Source organism: Marmota flaviventris, chromosome 14 (assembly GCF_047511675.1).
Source record: "Marmota flaviventris isolate mMarFla1 chromosome 14, mMarFla1.hap1, whole genome shotgun sequence".
Classification (NCBI taxonomy): domain Eukaryota; kingdom Metazoa; phylum Chordata; class Mammalia; order Rodentia; family Sciuridae; genus Marmota; species Marmota flaviventris.
This window is the reverse complement of record NC_092511.1, coordinates 47,421,693-47,435,795: the sequence shown is the minus strand read 5'-3', so window position 1 is coordinate 47,435,795 and position 14,103 is coordinate 47,421,693. Positions and strand designations below refer to the sequence as shown.

General features: G+C 32.1%; 1 protein-coding gene across 2 annotated transcripts in view; it reads left to right on the top strand.

Moving 5' to 3' along the window:
* Fancl (FA complementation group L) overlaps window positions 1–14,103 on the top strand; it is a 64,468-nt gene that overhangs the window by 18,937 nt on the left and 31,428 nt on the right. The window contains exons 5-6 of one of the 2 annotated variants that reach the window (XM_027934461.2): window positions 1,269–1,369; window positions 13,790–13,886. The exons of the other annotated variant lie outside the window; for it this stretch is intronic. Coding sequence (XP_027790262.1) covers window positions 1,269–1,369; window positions 13,790–13,886 — 198 coding nt within the window. The remainder of the gene's footprint in view (window positions 1–1,268; window positions 1,370–13,789; window positions 13,887–14,103) is intronic. 2 annotated transcript variants of the gene reach the window in all.

Genomic DNA, 14,103 nt, shown 5'->3' with positions numbered 1-14,103 from the left:
CTTTCTAGTATTACCTCAACTTAATAATATCCTATCCTTGTTAAATGAAAAAAGTATAAGGACAAATAGTAATCTATATTTAATCTAAAACATATACTTAAAGGAATAAAATTTTCAGATTTTTATTGTGGTTATGTTTACCAGAAGTGTTCATAGTTTTTCAGCTTGTTCTCATCTATTATTGCTATTGTGACTAATTTTTTTTTTGACTTTTTTTTTATATAGGTTGAGCATCCATTATCTGATATGCTTGGGAGAAGAAATATTTCAGATTTTGGATTTTTTCATATTTTGAAATATTTGCATATACATAGTAAAATATTTTGGGAGAAGACTCAAATATAAAGTGAAATAAAGACTCAAATATATTCCTTATATACATAGCCTAAAGGTAGTTTTAGACAATAGTTTTAATAATTTTGTGCTTGAAACAAAGTTTTATGGTTTGGAATTTTTCACTTGTGGTGTCAGGTCGGTACTAAAATTTGTGATTTTGAATTTTCACATAAAGGGTGTTCAACTTTTAATATCTTTTGATAATCCTGACCATATGAATATTTAAGTAATTGTAGCTATATATGTTTTTACTTTTCACATGAGATATTTGTTGAGGTTGGCAACTTCAAAGTCACTGGTAATTTTTAGCCTCAGCAATTCTGGTTTGTTTGCATTGCTTGTAAAAAGTTTACATTCTAGTTTAATTCATAAACCATTTTAAAGCCTTCATAAGTGGGCCTAGCAAGGAAAAGGGACTGTCATCTAGCTAGTTGAATAAAAAAATACCATACTTACCAGGTTATAGAGTAATGCTGAATACAAGTCAATGAAAGAAATTTGCAGGTAGGTATTTGTTGTGATAATGCAGGTTTGTTAAGATGTAATTTATATCAATCTAGTTAATATAGTTAGAGTTCAGCCTTTTGTTTAAAGGCACCTGGTTTTTTAATATCAAACATCATATGCATGGGATTAGAAAGATAGTGAAGCCTTGAAGATGAGTATTTTTTAAGATCTTTTTTCTAATAGGCATAATAGCCCAGGAGAATATTAAAACCTTAAGTTCTTTTCTTGGTATAAAAATTGACATTTTGCATGACCTTTATTGTATTCCTTTAACTTTTTCATGTAAAGGGGAATGGGTCACCTAGATTTTCTATAAAATAATGAACACTTTTGTTAGACACTAAGAAGATTATGATTCATGTTTTGTAATCAGGTACAATTCATTGTCTGGCATTCCACAACTGATTATTATTGTTTTTAAACAGGAAGTTGCTTTAAGGAATAGACAAGAGTTATGTGCACTACCTCCTCCTCCCCAGTTCTATTCAAGCCTTATTGAAGAGATAGGAACTCTTGGTTGGGATAAGTATGTCTACATATGTTTTAAAAATTTCTTTGTTTTACACATTTCAATTTAACATATTTCCATTTTAGCAATTTATTTTATATGATTTTAGAAAAAGTGTCTTATTGTAATCAGAGAATCTGATTTTTATTGTTACTATGAATTAAAGGGGGGATATTTAAAAAAAATTGACCTGCAAAGCAAAATGTAATTTGGGAAAACATGACATTTTAATATACATGGTAAGATGTTATACGAATAGATATTTTTATTGAACATTTAGCAGTATTTTTGTTGAACATATAGCATTATTCTAAATGTTAGTAAATTATCCATGGTTGAAAAGTGATACTGATAAATGTGAAAGAGAAAAAATTATTATAATTTTGTTATATGTAGATATAGATATACACAGAGAGATGTATATAGTTATATTTTTAGTTATTTTTTGGTTAATATACAGTTTGGCCTTTCTAAATTTAACTCCGTGTGTGTGTATACACACACACACATGAATTTTTAAGTGCTTTTGTAATTTGAGTAGTATATTTTAGCAGGTATGATTTAGAAGAATCATGTAGCTTTTTTGAAAAAAGAGATGAATAAAAAATTTAAAACAAGTTCAATAGATGGGTATGCAAGTTGCTAAAACTTTATTCATCTATCGCCTGAAAAGAGATCTGTGGTGATTTACTTGATTTTCAGTTGCTGAATTTATTTTATATGATTTTAGAAAAAGTGTTTCATTGTAATCAGAGAATTACAGAGATTTTATATATATACTTTAGTCAGACTTTTTAATTTTTTATAAGTACTTCTTAAATTTCTGGTTAATAGAGTTGGCAAATCTGTACTTAGGAGCCCTGAAGTTAAACAGTGACTTCTTGCTAAAAAGTACAACTTCAATATTCAGCTGTTGAAACCTTTTTAAAATCATGATTACAATTAGTAGTGTTTCACTATGGATTGACTGCTTAAAGTTTGTTTAATAGTTACTGTATATGTTTTCCAAATTGGATCTTAGAACTGAACATCATGATTTTGGTCTCCTATGTAGTTACTTTTGAGGATGACATTGATTGGCATTAAGGAATGAAAAATGAAACAGTACTGTGAATTGCATTTGGGATTTTGTTTGGTGGTCTTGCTTTTTATATTTCAGCATTGTCTTCATGAGAAACTATGAAAGTTTTCTTCCGTTTTGATGTTAGAGAAGTCATACTTCTGAATATCTGATCTTTTATTTAATGAACAATATGAATACTTTAATTAAGCTGTTTTTGACATGGCCCCTAGGATGCTCAAGATCAAGTTTTTGGCCCACTGTAGAGCCATGCTGGATATATGATCTATCTTTCTGTATGCAAATATTATTTTCTGTTCTGCTATTTTTCTGTTGTTTCTTGTAAAGTTCCTGGAATTCTTTTTGGAACAAGTGGTATTTAAAATAAAAAGATCTAATTGTCTCTGATCTCTTACAGCCTGACTTTTATTCTGACATTCTCAGTGAAATTGCATTTATGAGGGCTGGGGTTGTGGCTCAGCAGTAGAGCGCTCACGAGGCCCTGGGTTTGATCCTCAGCACCACATAAAAATAAATAAATAAAATAAAGGCATTGTGTCCAACTATAACTAACTAAATAAATATATTTTTTAAAAATTGCATTTACGAAAGTTGACATTTATGTCCTTTGGACAAGTCTGGTCTTTGTTCTTGACTTTTTCTAGTATTTGATACTTTTAGCCAGTGTTTCCTTCTTAAAATTCTTTTTGTCTTTTATGACCATCCTGGATACTTCTTTGTCTCTTTCTCTCTCTCCTTTTTAAAAAATTATTTTCAGTCTGGCTCAGATTTTTCTTCCATGTCCAAAATGTGAATGATCCTTTGTGGTCCTTGTTTTTTTTTCCCCTCAAAGAGATTAATCAGTCTTCTCCATTCATCTGCCACCTCTCTGTAGTTTGACTTCAGATTTTTTATATATTTACCAAGTTCCATACAAACATTTTGTATTAAAAAGCTTGGCTTCATCATCTCAAACAAGTTTCACCCACTCCCCCACTAAAATCAAAACAACTCTACCAGAGTTCTCTAATTGGAAGGCATTGGTTCTACACATGTTTTCAGTTATGTTGGGCATGACACATCTTGATGCTTTCCATGTATTTATTTCTAGAGTGTTATCAGGACCCTCTTAAATTTGTTATGATGCCAAGTACTCTGATGAGAGAATCTCTTTAATTTTGAATAGCTCTAATTACTGCATTAAATTCTCTTTCTGTTTTTTTTAATCTCTTTTTCTTTTTGATAGACTAGTTTTCTGCTTTTAACACCCTTAATTGAGTCAGCTATTAACCAATACATTTAAAAGTTTATATATTTGATATGGGGCCTCAAAACACATTCCTGTAGAAATTTCTTGAGTGGAAATCTGGACCTACAGAAACTGTTTCTGTAACTGAATTTAGCTGCTGGAATCTCTTAAAAATGGTTTGAGGAACAGAAGTAGTCATGTGTTTAATGAAGTAAAGAATGCACCTCTTGCTCATCCATTTTCTTGAACAACCACAGGCTGACTTATAGGCCTATAACTGGTTTTATATTTTTACCTATTCCTATTACCTATGTGTAGTTTCTTTAAACTTCAGAGTCCTACGGGTCACGTTCTGCTGGCGACTTACCATCTTCCCTCAATGCCTCTCTAGATTTCTGCGTCTCCCACTGGAACCTCTCCCCGACCAGTGAACTTGTTAATTGATTTTTAAAAATAAAGTGGAGAAATTTATATTCCATGCTGTTGAATTTTCCTGATTGCTTGGAACTCAAACGTGTTAATGTGTTGCCTTCTTTTTATTTTTTTTTTTTGCTTTTGCTTAAAATCTTGTCTCAGTTCAATAAGGCAACTACTTATTCTTTCGCAAGAAACTGGTAAAAGAGGAATGAGGGAAGTAGGTTAATTTGGGGACATTTTAGTTAATGAATCTTTGATCACTTTCTCCTATTGGCACTTTTTCAGTGTTTGCCCTTGTTTATTCAGGCTGCCGTACTATACCTAATAAGTTTTTATTCAGTGTTAGTGCACATAAAAATGTTGAGAGGCTCCATTTGCTACTGTTCCCCTTCCCCATAGTGGGTTTCCCTTTTCCTTTGCTGGGAAGATAGAGTTGGGGATGACTGCCATGGGGCCCATGAGTTCGGAGCAGTTTATTATTTCCACAGGGTCAATCTCTTCTCCTTCTCCCGTTTCAAGCAAAAGCCAGGTATATTCATTGTGATTTCTCTCTTGGTAGATTCTAAACTCTATACTCTGTTTCTCCACAAGACCAATTTACCTCTCAATTAGAGACCATTTTTGGCAAGGCTCCACCTACCTCTTGTCTGCCTTGCTTTTAAGAGTATCTCTTCAAGGGTTCTCACTGAGATGTCAGGGGTATTCATTTGGACTTTGTCCCACACACAGACTCTAATTCTAATTAATCTCTCCTGAGTATCATGAGCTTTCTAAATATTTTCCTTTGTTTTTCAGTTTGGCTTATTACCCTCTTGTCTCCTATAGTTTTAAGGATTGATCAGAAGTTTTGAGGGAAAATTGGCAGAATATGAGGCCAAGTTCTCTGGTCCTACCATTTTACCACATTCTGACCCTTCAAGTCTGTTATTTTTATCCCTGTCCTCAAGAGATTGCCAAAAATGCTGCTAGTTTTCTTGTTTGTTTGCTTCTTTTTCTATTTTTTTGGCTACTTCATAGCACTCTCTGTCTGGGCCCTTTGCCCAGATCATTCTCTTCTTGCCCTGTGCCCAGAATTGATAAATATGCTCAGGGGAAAATGGCTTCAGAGTGTTGGCTTACTTCTCTTTTTTAGGACTTTGGCCCTTCAAGTCCCAGTTAGCTTAGCAATTCTTTGATGCCTTTTCCTTTTCCCAGGCTATTTTAGTTGCTAACAGAGGTGTTGGTCTGTTTCATTTTAGCCAGAAATGGATATTACATGTAATTTAAAATGTACTATTATCATGATGTTGAGGATTAATTAATGTTTATTCATAACAGGCTTTATATTTATGAAGGTACTAGAATTGACTAGAATTGGGATGGATCTGACCTTTTTAATAAAAATAAGCTAATAATGGAGGGGAGAGATAGGAAACACAAGCAAAATTTTAGACTCTATAGCAGCAATTTCAACCGAGGTTATGAAGATATGTTTTGAGCCATTGATGTCATGGATTACACTCATTCTTCAGATACAGATTGATGGAACAGAGAAAAACTATTCGTATTATTTTTTAGCTGCTTGGTTTTAAATCTTAGTGTTCAGAGGATAGTTGGGAGTGCAAAAAGGGTTTGGCAAAGGGGGAGGAAATGTTCTAGTTTTGTTTGGATTATATTGATAGAGTGAGTTTAAGGCAGTTTTCCAAGTGGGATCTGACATTGTTTGGAAAAATCCAGTAGCAAAATTGGTTGAATCATTGAGGATGCAAGATGAGATTTTGGAATCATTCAGTTTTTCACCCAGCAATTATTTATTGAATGTCTGTGATGCAAGGTAATGAAGATACTTAGGCAAGACTTAAGATTCTTATGGAACTTCAATCTAGTGGAAAAGTTAGAAATTAAGTGGATGATCATAGTAGTACTTAATTTCAACTGTGAGAAGTACTATGGAGTGTAATTATAAGATTTCTTGAGAGCCATTAGCAGCAAAGTTTATAAGAGAAATAGAATATTTTATGTAGGGTTTTAAGAGATAAATAGAAAGTGCTGACTTTGGCATTATATCCATTGTTCTAATGTGGGAGAAAAAAGAACAGATTTCTAAATTGATAATAAATAAAAGGCAAAAGTAAGGATATGAATGTGTCTGCCAAAAATCATTCATTACAGTATAATTGCTTATCTCCTCTTTAGATTTAGATTGTTTCACATAGGACTGCTTTTTATGAAGTTTCTGTTTTGTGTCACTCAGTGTACTAGCTGCTTTTCATATTCTTATTTAATTCTCAGAATAATTTTCAAGATGTATATTTTTATTTCCAATTTTGTATATAAAATGGGTATATATGGATAAGGCTGTCTACATAATACCACTTTTTTGTTTTTTTTTGGTACCAGGGATTGAAACCAGGAGCGCTTAACCATTGAGCCAAATCTCCAGCCCTTTTTATGTTTTATTTTGAGAAAGGGTCTTTTTTTTTTTTTTTTATTGAGAAAGGGTCTTGCTGAGTTGCTTAGGGTTTCACTAAATTGTTGAGGCTGGCTTTGAAGTTGTTGTCTTCCTGCCTCAGCCTCCTGAGTCTCTAGGGATTATAAGCATGCACCAGAACACCCATTGTAAATGATACTTTTCTTGAGTTGTACCAGGGGACAGCTCCAATATAGGCCCTTTAATAAAGTCCCCTCTACTACTTGAGTATTTGCAAGATTCTGCCAAGGTTGAAGCTAATGAAAACTTGTTTTACTTTGAGTAAAATTGGCCATTTGCAAAATCATGCCCATCCTTAGAGATAGTTTTAAAATCTGTTTAGATTGTGAAATATCATAATTTAATTATAGTGACCAAGATAAATAAATGACTAAGAATATAGCCATTGTTACTTAATCATTTGTTTTGCTATTTACAAGTAATGTATTAGCAACAGAAGAGAAGTTGTCTGCATGAATCCTGAGAAGCCAGAGAATAAGACTTTGTCAGCATTTATGTAACACTATCTGGTAAACTAATAAAAATCATTAGTTAGTTTTATTTTTGTGACTTATTTTTAAATTAAATCAGATCCACCCACTGACACCCTGATAAAATTGGGTTTCAGGATCTGTAGAGCTGCAGCTGAGACCTGAACTGTGTGGTTGCATACTAGATTTGCTATCTTTTGAGGTCCTGCTTGAACAGCTGGCTAGCTTTTTAATTTAAAATATACTTTGATACACACATGATTTGCATGACAGATTGATTAAAATGGAATTTTTTAATGTTAATGATTTTTAGACCATGTCAAAATGTCTGCATTTTCCTTATATTCTAAATAGTAAACTTGTAGATTTCTCAGTGTTATAAAATCTAATAATAAAAGAAAAATCTTTTTTTTTAAGTTATATCTTTGGCATTTCTAACCCTATAGGATCAGGAATTATAAAAATTTGAGTTGGAAAAGAAAAATAGTTAAAATATGATGAGTTTACCTTTATTCAGATTTTTTAAAAAATAAAAGTGACAGTGGAAATTAGTTGCTGACCTTAAGTTTGACTACTTTTGTTGTAATTTCTGTACTTGTTTCAGCATTCTAAAACAGCAGCTTCTTTATGGGGTAAGATGAAGGTGGTATGACAGTTCTGGGTTATTCTGGGTGTTACACTGACTCACAAGGGTAGGTGATGTCAGAAGATGACTTGATGGGTTTCTGTCAACTTATACTTATGCTGTTTTATAGAGTGGTTCATTAAAACAATCAGAATTAAACAGAATTCTTTAGGTTTAACAGGCGTGTATTTTTGGTACTAAGAGCATTCTGGAGTAGAAAGCACCAAGATACTTGAGCTTTATGCATAGGCTGACCATGCATTTCACTTTACCTAGACAGTCCTAATTTATGCCTTTTTTTCTTGATTCCTTTCAGTCTTAAATTTGTCCCAGTTTGAGAGATGCATAGTCACTTTGTTTGTAAGATAATTTATATTTATTTTAACCACATGTCCCTAGATAATTCAGCGATTGAATGGTTCTAACAGATGTGAGCTGATGCTTCCTCCTTTTCAGACAGCATAGTATTTATCATTTAAAGTGAGTATAGTTCAACTACTGGCCTTTCAGTTTTATCTTGGGAAAGAGTTTACTGAGTTGTACTAAATCTGATGTGCTGGGAAACATTGTCAACATATATTGTTAGACTTTTTGATTAAGCTTATTATCTTGGAAGCTGATTAATGATTATATTTTTTATAATTCCTAATGTATTTTAAAGAATGATACTGGGGAATCTGGAGATACACACTTATTTATACTAAAGTAATCCCAATAATTAGAACAGAGCTTTAATTCTGGCTTATCACCTGTGTAACCCTGGACAAGTAACTTAGGTCTCTGAGCCATATTTTCTGCATTTTTCAAATGAAGCTAATCTTCCTAATAACAAAGAACACATTATGAAACTAACAAAGTTTCTTATGTATAGCAGGAATGCAGTTGTTGATATATTAGTTGAGTCAAGATGTTAGACAACATAAGTTTTATAGAACTTAATTAGGGTAGTAATTTAATTGCAACAAATGATAATTTCTGTTTTATAGCACATATGAGTATAGGTATTAACCAGTATCATTTTCATTCTAAGCTACCTTTATAAATGGGTGATTTTCCATTGTACATATATCCAAAGCACTGAATAATTACAAATTACAATATAGAGAAAAAATTGTTTTCTGAATTGGTAATATGTTTATAGTATTTAATTTAAACAGTATTTATATTCATCTGTTGTTTAAAATTTTGACATAAATTGGTAAATAATGAACCAGTCTGACAATAGCTTCTGCATGTTCATGTACACATATAGCATTACATATATATACAAATAGAAAACTTTCATATTCCTTACCAAAAAACTTATTTGATTGGCAACCTAAAACTCAAATGAAAAAAAACCGATGTGAGTTTAGAGAAAGGTGAAATACTTTGGGTCTACAAAAAATTTGAGAAGTTCTTAGAGGAGATGAGTACTGGGGTAACCTTGAAAGGAGGGAATGGTGGAGGCAAGGTTATAGTGAAGAAAGTGTGCAGTTCATTTTGGGACTTTGAGTGGAGGGGTTGCTCACATAAGGGGATTAATATATTAGGGCTAGACTGGAGGATATTGACTGCTAGACTAATGTTTCTGTTTAAGCAAGTGATAGGGACTCCATGAGTGCTTTTGAGCAAGGGGTTGAATTGACTTAAGAGGTATATAAGAAGGCTAAATCTAGACACAGAAGGCAGGATGAATTGTTGTGTAGAAATAAAGAGAACATACCCATTAGGGAGGTTGTTTTGAGTAATCAAGGAATAAAGCAATTAAAGCTTACATTGAGAGTGGTGGTAAAAATGAAATCTTTGATACTTTATTAAATTATGGCTATCTTCAGACTGCTGTTTGAGGATATCAAGGTATTACTACTTAAATGTACCTTGGTGATTAAGGAAAGAAAAACTACATAACTTAAGCTGTTGGTCAAAATTTCAAGAGAATACATTTCTTCTGTCTGTACTGATATATTCAGCTATTCACAGGGCCACCATCCTCAGGAATAGCAAAATCTCCCTGAAATTTTAAGTATTAGTATTCTTTGCAAATGTTTTTTAAAAAAAGTTAATTCAAATTTAGTGTCTTTTATTTATGGCAAACAGACTTATAAAGAAATGTAGCAGATGATAAATACAAAGTGGAGGACCAAAAAAAAAATATTTTATTCCTTACATTTTGTATTTATAGTTTCTTAGTCAGTGTTATAATATGCCCAGCTAAATAATACTTAAACTCCTCTCAGTATAAATTTTCACCGTGATTTTTGTGGGTATTTTTCTAGCATTTTACATAAACTTTTAAAAAAATTCAAGCTTTTCATTGATGAAACTTCCCTAAATGTATTTATTTAAATGAATTACTTATATTTCATTTAAATGAACAAAAATTATTCCCTATTGTTTAAGTTGAGACACCCAATTTAAGAGGAAGGCAGAACATTTGAAGTGGACTTTCTTTGAAAGACAGATTTGATATTGTTTGTGAGAATTTATCACCCAGTTGGTTGTTTTTTACCTTCATTATCAAAACCAGGATACTTTTTCCTATCATGAATCGATATAAATTTTTTATGCTTTATTTGTTAGGGTACAGGCTCATCTGCTAGGACAAGGAAAACCTCAGATTCTCAGTAGTTCAAATAAAATGGAATTTTATTTGTTTCTTATTTAACAAATTAGATATAGGCAGATGGTTAAAAGTAGGAAAAATAGGTTGGTGGCTCTGTTTCAGAAGGTCCTTGAAGAATGCAGGAATTTTTAAACTGATTTCTTCACTATCCATTGTGAACACCAGGATACTGGTGTTCAGTATCCTGTAGCCACACAGGACTATTGACATTTAGATTTAAATTTAAAATTTTAAAAATTAAATGTAAAAAAAATCACTGTACTGGCTGTATTTTAAGTCCTCCATTAGTTACTTGTGACTAATGGCTACTGTTTTGGACAGTCCAAACAGAACACCACAGAGGGTTCTGTTGGCCAGTTTTGCCAACAAAACTGTTCCTGTCTTCATGGTCTTTGCTGTTTCATACTAGCCTGTCCAAGTTCAATCTATGGGAGGGGAATGAGATGAAGGGGGAGAGGAGGGTGCACTTTAGTTATAAATGATCCAAAAGAGGTACATATTATTTCTGCTTGTAACCTTGTGGCCAAAGTTTAGTTATATGTCCATGTGGAAGGGCAGCTAGCAAGTCATTAGCTAGGTGGATTGTACCCAGGTAAATCAAGGTTTAGGTGGGGTTAGGGTGGGAGCCAGGGATTCCATTGCCAAAGGGAAGAAGGTGAGAATAAGCATCAGAGGAAAATTGGCAGTCTAGGTCATATGTACTGAAGATGTTCATAATTGCAGTAAGATTCCCGCCGCCCCCCAACAAAGTAGCCAGGAATTCATATGGGTAATTATGAATGTTTCTTAATTTTAATTGTTTGTGCTGAGATTAACATGAAAGTATAAGCATTTCATACTGCTTTATTTGAATTCTAGTACTTCTTAAAGTTTTAACAAAAGTAACTTCATGGCCATTTGGACTGAAATATTTTTGAGCATGTCACTTTATTCTCTAAAGTATTACCTCTGTGAAATTGTGGAATAATGATACTCTTACATTGCTGTGATTATAAACAAAAGACTAGAGCTCTTATTTCTGATTTCATAGATATTCAATAATGATTTGAACATTCAGCTAATGAGTAGCACCATGAAGTACAGAAAACACTTGTTGGTTGTTTAGTTGTCCTTTTTTTTGTCTCACCCAAACCCCTCTTTCTCGCTCACATGCTCTCTCAGCGTTTACACTGAAATGCAAACAGTCTTTGCTATCCATTTCCGATTCCAAGTCTTATTCTTTGAAACAAACACTTTGATCATGTTTACACTTCTACCCTTCTAAATAACATGTCTGTATTATTTCTTGATTTGCTAGTTTTAGGAATCGTATACTGATTGTGATAATAAAAAAGGATTTAGCTCATATACCACTTTCTCTCTCCTTTCATTATTTATTTTTCTCTTTCCTTTGAACCCAAGGATTTATCTTTTGACTCTCAAGTTAGGAATTACAGATTTTGTGATTATCCTTCCTCCTGATATTGGTCCCCTTTCTATGCTCCACTTTTTGTAATCTTTTCCTTTAAATACTAATGTTCAGGAAAGATACTGGGGAACAATATTGGCCAAAAAAAAAAAAAAAAAAAAAGCAATGGTTATGGTTAAGTATATTTACATTAGTTTCTATAACTATAATGAAGTCTTTTAGCATTTTGTCTTGCTGGAATCTAAAAATTATAATTAGTAAGCAGTTTATTTTTTATGATTACATAAATATTTTTCACTGAATAATTTATAACAGAATATTTATAGTCTTTCAAAAGTCTTTTAAAGGACTTTATTGTTTATAATTTAGTTTTAAATTTTCTCTTTCCTCTTTGCTTTTTTCATTTAAAAAAAATCCCCATAATCTCTGCCAGTGTGTATCAATCATACTCTGTTCTACAGATTTTGCCTTTTTGCCAGCTGTCACCCTCCTGGAGCCCTCTTTCTCTTCTAATCTGTTTTGTCAGCCAGTGTTCTTTTAAGTACTATACGTTCTCATAAAAGTTGTTAAAAATTTGCTTTAATTAATGATCTTTCTTGTTCTTTTTGTAACTGGAATTTCATACTTTAAAAAATTTCATTTATTTATTTATTTATTTTTTTTTAGTGAATAGAGGGAGAGTATAAATGCATGTGCTCTTCTCAACTTGAATCTGTTTTGTAGAGGCATTCAGAGTCAGATGCTCATGTATCTCAACCCTAGTCATGGTAAAACCATGATAAGCGCTCATGTTCAAATTTTTTGGAGGTAGGCAGTTGAAGGCATTTATAGATATAGTTGGAAAAAAATTAACCATATAGTCACTGATATTATTACATAAATATACATTTTTTTCTAGAATAATATTTGCTTTTTTTTCTAAGACCCTAAATTATTTTTACAGATTTTGATGAAACTTCTATTTCTTGGTAGATTTTTTTGATTTACTTTTTATATCATTGTTTTATATATATATATATATATATATATATATATATATATATATATATATATTTTTTTTTTTCATATCTAGATCTATTTTTTCGTTATAGTGTTCTATATCTTTATTGTCCAGCATTTATTGGAATTAACCCATTTTACAATTATACTTGGTCAGTAACTAAATGGCATAAAGTGATGTCATAAAATGTCGCCTAAGTTGGGAGGCTAATGCTACTTCTGAACTCTAATAGGTCTTGCCAGCAGTCTGGGTGATACATTGTTCAATATTCTTAGGCTACTTTTTATCTCTACAAGAGAATAGTATTGTAAAAATGTCAAAAAATATCCACATGCCCTGTTCACTAGTAAATATACTGCTAAATTTGAACCATTTTGGCAGTAGCTTATGCTACTCAAGGGACCATATTTTTACAGAATGATATATTTCAAAAGATATTGGTTTCCATTGTAGAAAATTCATGCATTTAGAGCAACTTAAAGCAAAAACAATTGTGATTGTGTAATATGTTTAAAATATTAGTCATCTTGAATACATGCCTAGGTTAAGTGTCAGAAGCTATATATTGTACAAGAAGAAAATTTACTGTTAGGAGACCAGGTTGTATATGTGCTTATATAGCATTTTCCTTAGAGGATCAATTTGAGTATATGAACTAATATCAGCCAGATTTTTGTACAGTAACATAATTGATAATAAAAGAGAGGTTCATTGAGGAGAAAAACAAATAAAAGAAGCATAAATGTCTCATGCTGTATGAAACTACAGAAATGGATCAAAGAGTTTGACAGGAAGTTTAATGTGTACATAAGTAGAGGCTGACAGAAACATGCTGTGTGTGCTAAAGGTTCCAGTGATGGAAAACCGAAACATAGTGCTCACTGACCACAGCATGAGCCTTGACACACATTGTAAATAATCTGGAGATCTATGACTGCATTAAGCACTAGGCTGGTGTATTAACGGCAGTAAATCTATAGCAGCAGAAAGGGTTGGCATACAGAAATTCCTCGGATTAATTTTTATAATTGATTAATAGTAACATAACAAATATTTTCTTTTCAATCCTACAATCTCCATCCCCCTCCAGAACTTACCCCAGTCTGATTATTTTTACTTTTTTCTCCTTACCAGACTAGTATCTGTAGATAGTTGCTTTAGTACCATCAAGTTAAAAGCAGAAGATGCTTCTGGTAGAGAACATCTAATCACTGTCAAGTTGAAAGCAAAGGTATGTGCCTTGTCTAATTGTTACTGTGGTCAGGAAATATTTTGAGAAATAGACTCTGAATATTTTTAATGTACATAAATAATGCTTTAAAAAGTGGATTTGAGAAAGCATCAGAGAATTTATTCACCAGGTTTCCAAAAGCCTAGATATAATTTCATGTCAAAATTTTAGTTTAAATTTGATCAATTTATAGACTTAATAATAGAGAAATATTACA